Source organism: Sinocyclocheilus grahami, unplaced genomic scaffold (assembly GCF_001515645.1).
Source record: "Sinocyclocheilus grahami isolate Dianchi unplaced genomic scaffold, SAMN03320097.WGS_v1.1 scaffold5.1, whole genome shotgun sequence".
NCBI lineage: Eukaryota > Metazoa > Chordata > Actinopteri > Cypriniformes > Cyprinidae > Sinocyclocheilus > Sinocyclocheilus grahami.
The window spans coordinates 6,727,032-6,737,410 of NW_015505184.1; the positions used below are offsets into that span (position 1 = coordinate 6,727,032).

A 10,379-nucleotide genomic window follows, 5' to 3' on the forward strand; every position below is an offset into this window, starting at 1 on the left:
AGGCCTTTAAAGTTTCAACAATGCTGAATTTAAAATTATATACCATCCCTAAATTCATTAATCATTTGTGCTTAATAATGCAGATGTCTCATACAAAGTTATCATTGGTTTAATTCCTCCTGTAGTGCTCTCAGCAACCAAGGGTTGGGCCCTTTTATAATCATGCTATGGTGAGAACACTCATATCTCTCTTAACTCATAAGGGATAATCTGTTCTCGTCTAATGATACTCAAGAGCACTAAAGGAGCAAATGCTCTGACAAACAGGTGATGACATCTTATATAAATTTTTATGGCAGCTGCATGTGTAAAATAAAATGTGTTGAACTTATATAAACAGTAGAAATGTTCATTTGGGCTTGTGTAATTTAGGGAAATACGTATGCATGCCATAAACTATATTATGATTCTTTATGAATAATCAAAAGCATTCGAAACACTGGTGGAATAAAAAAAAATGACAGAAGAGGAAGTAAAACACACGTGTTCATGATTCAGTCAGACAGACAACAAAGGACAATCTATGTTCCTCTTTACAAACTAGCTGAAATTTGAAAAAAACATTTGGGGTGGGTTAGTTTAGTAACCCAAGACATTTCCTGCACACTGTGCCAACCAAACATTACTCCACCATTTAAGCATCTGGCTAGTTTCCTCATAATAAAAAGGAAGAAGAAAATAAAGTGTAAGAAAGAGTGATCGGGGTCTTAATTGTTGAATAGTTATGGCTGTCAGAACTGTAATAGTTCACAGACTCCACCTTTAATTAAAAAAAAAAAACTTTATCTAAAACACTGCTTTGTGTGCTGGGCGCGTCTGCAGCTCTAAGAGCCTTTTTGTTGATAATTCACCTTTATCCAGTGCGTTCATAAACGCTACGCTGTTAACGTCCAATGAAATGCGCAGTTGACGAACGGAACAGCTCCGTCATCTTGACTGCTGAACTACACGTCGGAGCAGGTCGGACAAAGAATCGCATATTTTAACCTCACGCCGAAGTTAGACTGCTCTGGACAGCGTGTGCAGTGCTTGATGGACACTACATTACTACGCTGAAACAAGACTGTTTGGTGGCGATTATGCTGACTTTTGTAGTCCGTTTCCTGCTTAACAACAACTTTTGACAAATCTAGCGTTTAAAGCAATATGACAATCAGGATAAGGACAGCGCGCACTCTTCCATCCCAGTGAAAAACAGCATAGAGACAGTAAGTAGACCGTTTTACTGTTTTAATCTGGGTCTTTGAGGCTTATCTCTTCCTACTACCTAGAAATATATTATTCCCAGGGGCTGCATGTTATGTGAGTTCAGCAGTTTAGCTTTTCAGACTCTGTCTGCCTCGTAGATCTTGACAATAAATTACTGCATTATACGAATGAGAATATTTCTATTTTAAGACACTGTTTCATTAGCCTGATAATATCCATTTCAGAACAACCTAGAAACGTTTTCAAATTAAATTTACAGGGTCATCGACTAAATGGCTGCATTTGGATTCTGAATTGCTGATTTAAAAAGTTTACTCATAATAATGTATGAAAACAAAAGCCATAATTTGGCATTGTGCTGTCTTGGCTCTACAAGACGCTGTTTAACAGAATTTAATGTTGACATACATTAAAACAGTTTTGTGTATTTGCAAGGTCGCCCCCTACTGATAAATCTAACAACATATGAATTGAAGTCACTAAGGCTTGTCCTGAAAAGAGAATTAGCTGTAAAAGTCAAAATAAAGACACATAAAACACTCTTTTTGTGGAATGACCCAGCGATGCAATCAACTCAAAGTTAGAATCGTGGGCTTCTTAGCTTATATATTTCTTAAATCCCTTAAATGGTTATCACAGACAATTCTAATGATTACCAGCTGCCATGTGTTTCCAGACTCTATTTCTCATGCACTACTCTGAGAAAATAGCAGACATCAAATAAAGCAGTGCTCGAACTGTGTGCATGCCACTGGGAGTTTAAAAACAGAATTGGGCTATAAACAGAATTGGGCTATAAATACCATGTTGGCAGCCAAAAATGTTTTAACCCAGAATCAGGAATCACATCTGAAGTGAATGGACACGTGTTTCTCATGCCACACAAACATGCGAGTCGTCGCAGTGAAGTGCTATTTCAAACATAACACACTCTTGAGATGGTCGGACCTTTCATGTTGTAACTTGAAGCCACATGTGGCTAGCAGGTATTTTTCAAATTATGCACAGTCAGTACATGCACTCTGCATGGTTTAACTCACTCTTTTATATATACATTTGTGCTGTAAGTCATTTTCAGTGAAAGAGTCTGACTAAATGTAAATCTGCTCAATAAAATATAGTGTTCGTTTACTTTATCTTGGAGTAAACACCCAAGACCTTTGAAGAATGTTGAGACATGTAATAGGCTCAAATTAATTCTGTTCAAACATGCACTGGTTTCATATGCACTGACTGCACTACTCTTTATTACAGGGATGTTCAGTCTAACTGAAGTTGCCTCCCTTAATGACATCCAGCCGAAATACCGTATTCTGAAACCATGGTGGGATGTGTTCATGGATTATATTGGAGTAATAATGTTGATGTTAGCCATCTTTTCTGGGACTATGCAGTTATCCAAAGACCAAGTGGCATGTCTTCCCATTCTTGAGGAAAGCACAAACCCTGAGGCAGCACAAAATCGATTAGAATGTTCCACATCCGTTCTGGGCACCACACCCTCAACAACCAGAGACCTTCCTGACAGCGTTGCACATGAACTCCTTAACACTCAACCTACCCCCTTAAAAGGAGAAGATAGGTGGTCTCAACCTCAACCCAGAGGACGAAAAACAAATCTGGACTATCAGCAGTATGTTTTTGTCAACCAAATGTGCTACCATGATGCCCTACCATGGTACAACAAATACTTCCCTTACCTTGCCCTCATACACACTATAATGCTAATGGTAAGCAGCAATTTTTGGTTCAAGTACCCAAAGACCAGCTCAAAGATTGAACACTTTGTTTCCATTTTGGGGCGGTGCTTTGAATCACCATGGACAACGAAAGCTTTGTCTGAAACTGCTTGTGAAGATTCCGAGGAAAAGCAGAGATTCACAGGTGGTGTGGTTTTCCAGAAACACGTATCCTCGGAGGACAGCAGTCAGTCTACACCTTTAATTGAAACTCCAACGGTGCAGTTTCCAACCGAAAAGCTTATTGCAGAAGCTCCTAGCCTGACCACCTTAGACAAAAAAGATGGAGAACAAGCCAAGGCTCTTTTTGAGAAAGTGCGAAAATTTCGAGTCCATGTAGAAGACAGTGACTTCATCTATAAACTCTATGTGGCTCAGACAGCAATAAAAGCACTAAAGATCATTTTGATCTTGAGCTATACATCAACATTTGCCTCGAAGATCAGTTTCTGCCATATATGCCAACCTAAAATCGAAAGTTTGACCGGGTATGATCAGTTCTTTTGCACGCACAACATGGCATTCATGTTGAGGAAACTTCTTTTCACTTTTATGGCTATGATATGTCTCTATGGACTGGTGTGTTTGTATACACTCTACTGGCTCTTCAGGAGACCTCTTAAGGAGTACTCTTTTGAAAAAGTCAGAGAGGAAAGTAGCTTTAGTGATATTCCTGATGTCAAAAACGACTTTGCGTTTCTTCTACACATGGTCGACCAATACGACCAGTTGTACTCCAAACGATTTGGCGTATTTCTCTCTGAGGTGAGTGAGAACAAACTACGAGAAATAAGCCTTAACCACGAATGGACGTTCGAAAAACTACGTCAGCATGTGACCTCCAATGCTCAGGATGAACAAGAACTTCAACTCTTTATGCTGTCGGGACTCCCTAATGCTGTATTTGACCTCACCGATCTGGAAGTCCTCAAGTTAGAGCTTATTCCTGAGGTCAGGATTTCAGCCAAAGTTTCTCAGATGACCAACCTACGAGAACTACATCTATATCACTGCCCCGCTAAAGTCGAACAAACTGCTTTCACTTTTCTCCGTGACCATCTGCGATGCCTTCACATTAAGTTTACTGATGTAGCAGAAATCCCAGCGTGGATTTATCTGTTGAGGAGCCTAAAGGAACTGAACCTGATTGGGAACTTGAACTCTGAACACAACAAGATGATCGGTTTGGAGTCACTTAGAGATCTAAGACACTTGAGGATGTTGTACCTCAAAAGCAATCTCAACAAAATACCAACTAATCTAGCAGAACTCTCGCCACATCTTACCAAACTGGTGATACACAATGATGGGACTAAATTACTGGTACTGAACAGTCTCAAGAAGATAACGAGCCTGGTTGATTTGGAGCTCCAGAACTGTGATTTGGAGAGGATCCCCCATGCCATCTTTAGCTTGGCTAACTTGCAAGAACTGGATTTGAAGAATAATAATATCCGGACCATTGAGGAGATCATAAGCTTTCAGCACCTGAGAAGATTGATGTGCCTCAAGTTATGGTACAACAAGATCACTGCCATTCCACCATCGATAGGCTTAGTAAAGAGTCTGGAGTCCCTCGTTATCTGTCACAATAAACTAGAGACCCTTCCTCCAGCTTTGTTTCATCTGCCCAAGCTGAGGCACATTGACCTCAGCCACAATTGCATCTCAAGTATACCAGTGGAGGTTGGATACCTTCACAACCTTCAGCATTTCGCAATCACTGGGAACAAGGTAGAGGTTCTGCCTAATCAACTGTTTAAATGTTCCAAACTAAAGGTTTTATGTGTGGGTCATAACAGCATCACTTCCATCCCAGAGGCGATTGGGCAGTTAGTTCAGCTGTCCCATCTAGAGCTCAAAGGGAACTGCTTAGATTGCCTTCCATTCCAGCTTGGCCAGTGTCGCCTTCTTCGGAAAAACCTCCTTTTCGTGGAGGATCATCTTTTCGACACACTGCCTCTGGAGGTCAAGGAAAGTATCAGTAGTGAATAATGGACTGATGGACATTTCAATTCTGCAGAAGTCTGCAAAAACTTCTATGGGCCTGTCATCAACAATATGGTCTATAAATGGGCCTCAAAGACAGGAAGCAAATACACATGTGTTGCAACATACAACAGGAACATTGCAAACAACAGGTTTGTGTTTGATTCTGTTTGCCATTTGTTTAAATTATGTTCTGTTAAACTTGTATATGGTGTTATTTACATTTTTGTTGTCATATTGAATATGCAGGCTGATGCATATCGTAAAGAGTCAGTGGACCCAAAAATGTACTTGTCATCCCAAACTTGTATGACTACTGTGGAACACAAAAGGAGATATTTTGAACAGTTTTTTTTCCATTAATGGGCCCAAAACAACATCCGACCCTACTGACTTTTATTGTATAGACAAAAACACCTATAAATAATGACAGAATGACCATTTCTGGGTGAACTATCCCTTTAAGTATTGAAAGGTCAGTAATTTCTCATAAATTTGTTTTCAAAAATGTCTATCAACGGCAGTTTTCAGTGAGGTCTTTTCTTTAACTCTTTAGTTATGGAAACAATCCCAACCTAGAATATATTTTATGTTTTTTATACAACATTAAACACATGTAAATGTATCATGTATTTTGTTAGATTTGTCCATTGAGTTTAGGAGCTGCACTTCTCAGCATTTTATACGCTCCAAAAGACAAGATTTGACAGGATGAAAGATTTGATGAAAGTTCATCTTTTCTCTTTAGCAATAACAGCAATATTGCAACACGCTTTCGAGTCGAAGACGAAGATTTCCTTTGTTAAGTGTGAAACATATGAAAAGTTTTTGCTGTGTTGTGCTGATAAGAGGCATGTCAAGGACTAAGAACTGCCAGAATGGGGGGATGGGGGGTGTACACCCTGCACCTAATGATTAGAAAGACAGTGACCTTGTAAAGCTGTCCTCGGTTTACTTTTGCGCTGTCATTATGATTATATCTTAGAAGCCAAACGCTTGTCAAAGAACATCTACAACAACTGCCCTTAACATTCTCTGTTGTGTAATTATTAATGCCTTATTTTTTCTGTTCTCTGATTATTATTAAATGTTGTGTATGAACAAGACTTCGATACATGTTACAATGTTTTTAAAAAGCAATCGGATTAACCTTCAGGTTTAGCACGAAGGGCTAATATTACAAAGAACAATACCTGCAGGGAGGGTTAGCCCACCCCTTTCTGTTTGGTTTTATTGTCGTTTCCCGTAGACATTTCTATCTTGATAACTGTTTATAGTTACAGCTGGTGAAAAATTTGCCTAAGACACTGAGCCCTTTGGTTCAATAAGTCTGCAAGTGTTTGTGAATGGAGGTGGCATGATTGTTCTTAAATCTGAACACCTTTCAGCAATGGGTGTGTCTGAAGCTGAATGTGATATCATGACTCTTCTGCTTGGATTTATATTCCCACAAACTTGGTGACACCTAACTGTTCAGGATCTACCAACAGATCCACCAGTTTCTTTCACATGACTAGGTCTGCCTCATTAGAGAGGACGATTTGGCTTTCTGCACATATCCCAGTATCAGTAGTAATTTACTCTTATCTAAAGTTGAATCTAGCACTTAGTGATAAATCAGTCAGTCTTCAGGTTGTATGTGTATAAAATGACTGCTACTCTTGCAATCTGTAGATTGTGGCACAAATTGATAAACACATTTGCAAACAAACGGTTACATTCATAGCTGAACATACCAACAAGATGAAGACGACAAAAACATTTTATTCTGAACAGCAAAACTGTTTATAGTGATTTACATTTTTTCACATAAATTACCTAAAAAGGTTTATACACAAAAATATTTGAACCGTAAAAAATGGCCTACACAAGTAACAGTTAATGTTTATTTTCCTTTTCTTTTTTTTTCTTTTTTTTGCACACGTGGCAAACTTACAGATCAAAGATAAAATCAAAACAGGGTAATAAATGAACAACCAAAATGTTACCAGAAATGGTGTAAACCGGGAGTTATGACATGCATACTGTCCGAACTGCTAATATCAATAGAATGGGTTGTTTCACATAATGACTGGTGTGTTGGCATGAGTCAAAATTCTAATGTAAATACTTACATTTCTTGTTCTTACATTTACAAAAGACTTACATTTCTACACATATGCATCATATGTGCACCTTTTAAAATCCATGGATGGGACAAAATAAATTGCGTTGGTTTTCAAATTAAAATGGCTTGATATAAAATCCACATACAGTTTAATTTCAGTTTTTGTAGAGCATAAATCTGCCTTGACGGATTAAACTCGGTGTGAGAAGGATCTGAGGTAAAGGTTGTCTTTTGGTGGGTTTCACTGAAATCTCAACATATTCACCCACCGTTCGTACGTTCTTTGACAATGTTCAACACCAGCACAATGTAACAATATCTAAAAAGCGGTCTGTTAACAATAGATCCTCAATAACAGTAAAAAACTTAAAAGTCCTTACTGATGGCAATATAAAATTCAAATGGGAACCAAACAATTTACATACAAGTGATATTCCAAAGACAAATTGTGTGTTTTCCTGGGCTCATGAGGATATTTGCATCACTGAAGGTTGTGCCTGTGGTACTGTGTTGGGGCAAGAGTCCTTGGGGAAGGAGGCAACTTCCACCATCCCTGCCCCTGTGTGCGGTACAGCGGTATTCATGATGTGCCTCTGTAAATGCTTTATCCAGTCCTCCTGCACTGACAAAGGGCCCTGGAAGACTAGATCACAAAACCTGCACACGGAAACAATTGCACATTAGATTTACAACGATGCACTGACAAATGGGCTCCAGAAAAAAATGAATATATGTAATGGGAAAAGGAAGAGACAAAACAACCTAACAGAAAGCATTTTTATAAAAGTAAATATGTAATATTTAAATTGTATGAAATTTATGTAAAATACACACACACACACATGGTTTTGTGGTCCAGGGTCACATTTAATATGCTTTCCACGTACAGTATATACTTTTTATTATGTGTGTGTGTATGTATATATATATATATATATATACACACATACACACACACATAATAAAAAGTATATACTGTACGTGGAAAGCATATTAAATGTGACCCTGGACCACAAAACCAGTCTTAAGTCGCTGGGGTATATTTGTAGCAATAGCCAAAAATACATTGTATGAGTCAAAATTATCGATTTTCCTTTTATGCCAAAATCATTAAGATAAAGTAAAGATCATGTTCCATGAAGATATTGTCAATTCCCTACAGTAAATACATTAAAACTTAATTTTTCATTAGTAATATGTATTGATAAGAACTTCATTTGGACAACTTTAAAGGCGATTTTCTCAATATTTTGATTTTTTTGCACCCTCAGATTCCAGATTTTCAAATAGTTGTATCTCAGCCAAATATTGTCATATCCTAACAAATTTATTCATTTATTCCTAACTTGTTTATTTATTCCTAACTTATTCCTAATTTATTTATTCAGCTTTCAGATGATGTATAAATCTCAATTTAAAATAATTGGCCCTTATGACTGGTTTTGTGGTCCAGGGTCACAAATAGGTGTCTAATGTTTCAAATTACTTTTATAAAAAGAAAATGTCAAAATACACATGAAATAATGTTCCATCGTTATTCAGTGTAACATATTTATGTAAAAACGAGAAACACTTATTCTGACCTGTACTTAATAAAATATATAAAACAAAAAGTGATTGTACCAAATTGAATTATACTTTAAATTATTAAAATTGTCTTGCTGACAAATGGGTAAAACCTTGTAGTTTGAAGGATAGTGGCAAAGACAGGTAAAGATTTAAAGCAAAAATTAATTTGTTTTTGGGGGATATGCTGTGATCCTTAAATAGAATCTTTTAATGTAATCTAACGATTCTTGTTCTAAATGTGTCTAACAAGATTTTTTTTTTTGTTATATGAACTTGGGTCTGTTTCCAGAATTAAATCACTGAAAGTGGTTCTGAAATTTGTGAGGGTGCTCTAGCCTGAATGGAAATCTATTGTCATGTCAATTTTTTTGTCCAATCCATTGCTATGGTTATCACTATATCAATCATTGCTATTTCGAGAGTGAATCCCGTATAGGCTAAATATTTGGAATCATTCCTGAAATTTTACAGCGTGTATGTTTCCAAAAGACAGAAGTTGTATACAAATTCTGAACGAATTATAGCTTTTAAAGGGTTAGTTCACCCAAAAATGAAAATTAGCCTGCGTGAACAAAGGCCTTCTGTAGCGAATCGATGCGTTTTTGTAAGAAAAATATCCATATTCAAAACGTAATAATCACTTGAATCTAGCTTGCGCTCACTGTTGTAAATGGAAGCCGTTCCGGGGGAATGACGTATGAGGTCAGCGTTGCGCATGCGCCGCTCAGAAGTGACGCATGTGGAAACGCAGGGGAGAAATCAAAACAAAACAACGGTCAAGAATTAGAAGTACAAAACGAGGATTTGTAAAGAAGAATGTCAGAGGATTTCGATATAAGCCAAGAGGAGACTGGTTTTTCTTTGCTAAAGTAAGGAAACTTTACTTCCTTTGATCCTGTAAACAAACATTGGTTTTCACGAGAATAACCGGCGCATGCGCAACGTTAACCTCATACGTCATTCTCCTGGAACTGCTTCTGTGTACAACTGTTGGCGCAAGCTACATTAAAGTGATTATTACGTTTTGAATATGGATATTTTTCTTACAAAAACTCATCGATTCGCTGCAGAAGGCCTTTGTTCACTCCCCGGTGCCATGAGAGACACTTTTTTTATGGATGGGTGATTTTTATTTAAGTTCTTTTGGACTGATGCATGCAACACCCGCTGAGTGGCATTAAACAGCTTGAAAGATCAAAGACAATTTTTTATATAACTCCAACTGGATTCGTCTGAAAGAAGAAAGTCATATACACCTAGGATGCCTCGGGGGTGAGTAAAACGCAGCCTAATTTTTATTTTTGGGTGAACTAACCCTTTAAAGCACCCAAAGGGCACTTCTTTTTATAATCACTAAGAAGCTGTCACTTGTCTTAGTTCATCATGATCTCACAAAGTTCTGTTATAACAAATGAAGCTCTCTAAACTGCACAATTAATTTTTGATGCTCTCCATTGTGCAAACACAAATACGCACTGGATAGTTTGGCAGATCTTGAAATGAGGGTGCTTAGCACCCTCTAGAACCCCTGTAGAACTGGGCCTGTATGAAATATTGTTACACTGAATGACATTTTAGTGGTTGTAAATCATAGTAGAAATGTATGTATGTAAATAAAAGTTTTTTTTTATTAATATATAAAATATACTTTTATTAACATTTGTAGCATAGAGGTTACCTGCAAGTAAGTCTATAGATTTCTTCTGGTGTGTGCAGCAGAGGGTACATTTTCTTCTTTGACCCAGACCTTGATCTTTGCTTTCTCT

At 37.5% G+C, this 10,379-nt stretch overlaps 2 protein-coding genes across 3 annotated transcripts in view; one reads left to right on the forward strand and one right to left on the reverse strand.

Annotated features, from left to right (window-relative positions):
- The first annotated feature begins 926 nt into the window (after positions 1–926).
- LOC107585666 (volume-regulated anion channel subunit LRRC8D-like) overlaps positions 927–10,379 on the forward strand; it is a 14,724-nt gene continuing 5,271 nt past the window's right edge. The window contains exons 1-2 of one of the 2 annotated variants that reach the window (XR_001609275.1): positions 927–1,208; positions 2,464–5,230. Coding sequence is in view for 1 of the 2 variants with exons in the window: in XM_016272788.1 (XP_016128274.1) it covers positions 2,466–4,943 (2,478 nt within the window). In the remaining variant the exon portion in view is untranslated. Of the gene's footprint in view, positions 1,209–2,463; positions 6,021–10,379 lie in introns of those variants that run through there. The other variant, XM_016272788.1, reaches the window with a different exon arrangement.
- The window catches only part of LOC107586139 (zinc finger protein 644-like), a 29,975-nt gene continuing 25,915 nt past the window's right edge, over positions 6,320–10,379 (reverse strand). Inside the window, exons 7-8 of the mRNA XM_016273385.1 lie at positions 10,292–10,375; positions 6,320–7,701 (exon numbers count right to left, since the gene is read on the reverse strand). Coding sequence (XP_016128871.1) covers positions 7,509–7,701; positions 10,292–10,375 — 277 coding nt within the window. The 3' untranslated portion in view covers positions 6,320–7,508. The remainder of the gene's footprint in view (positions 7,702–10,291; positions 10,376–10,379) is intronic.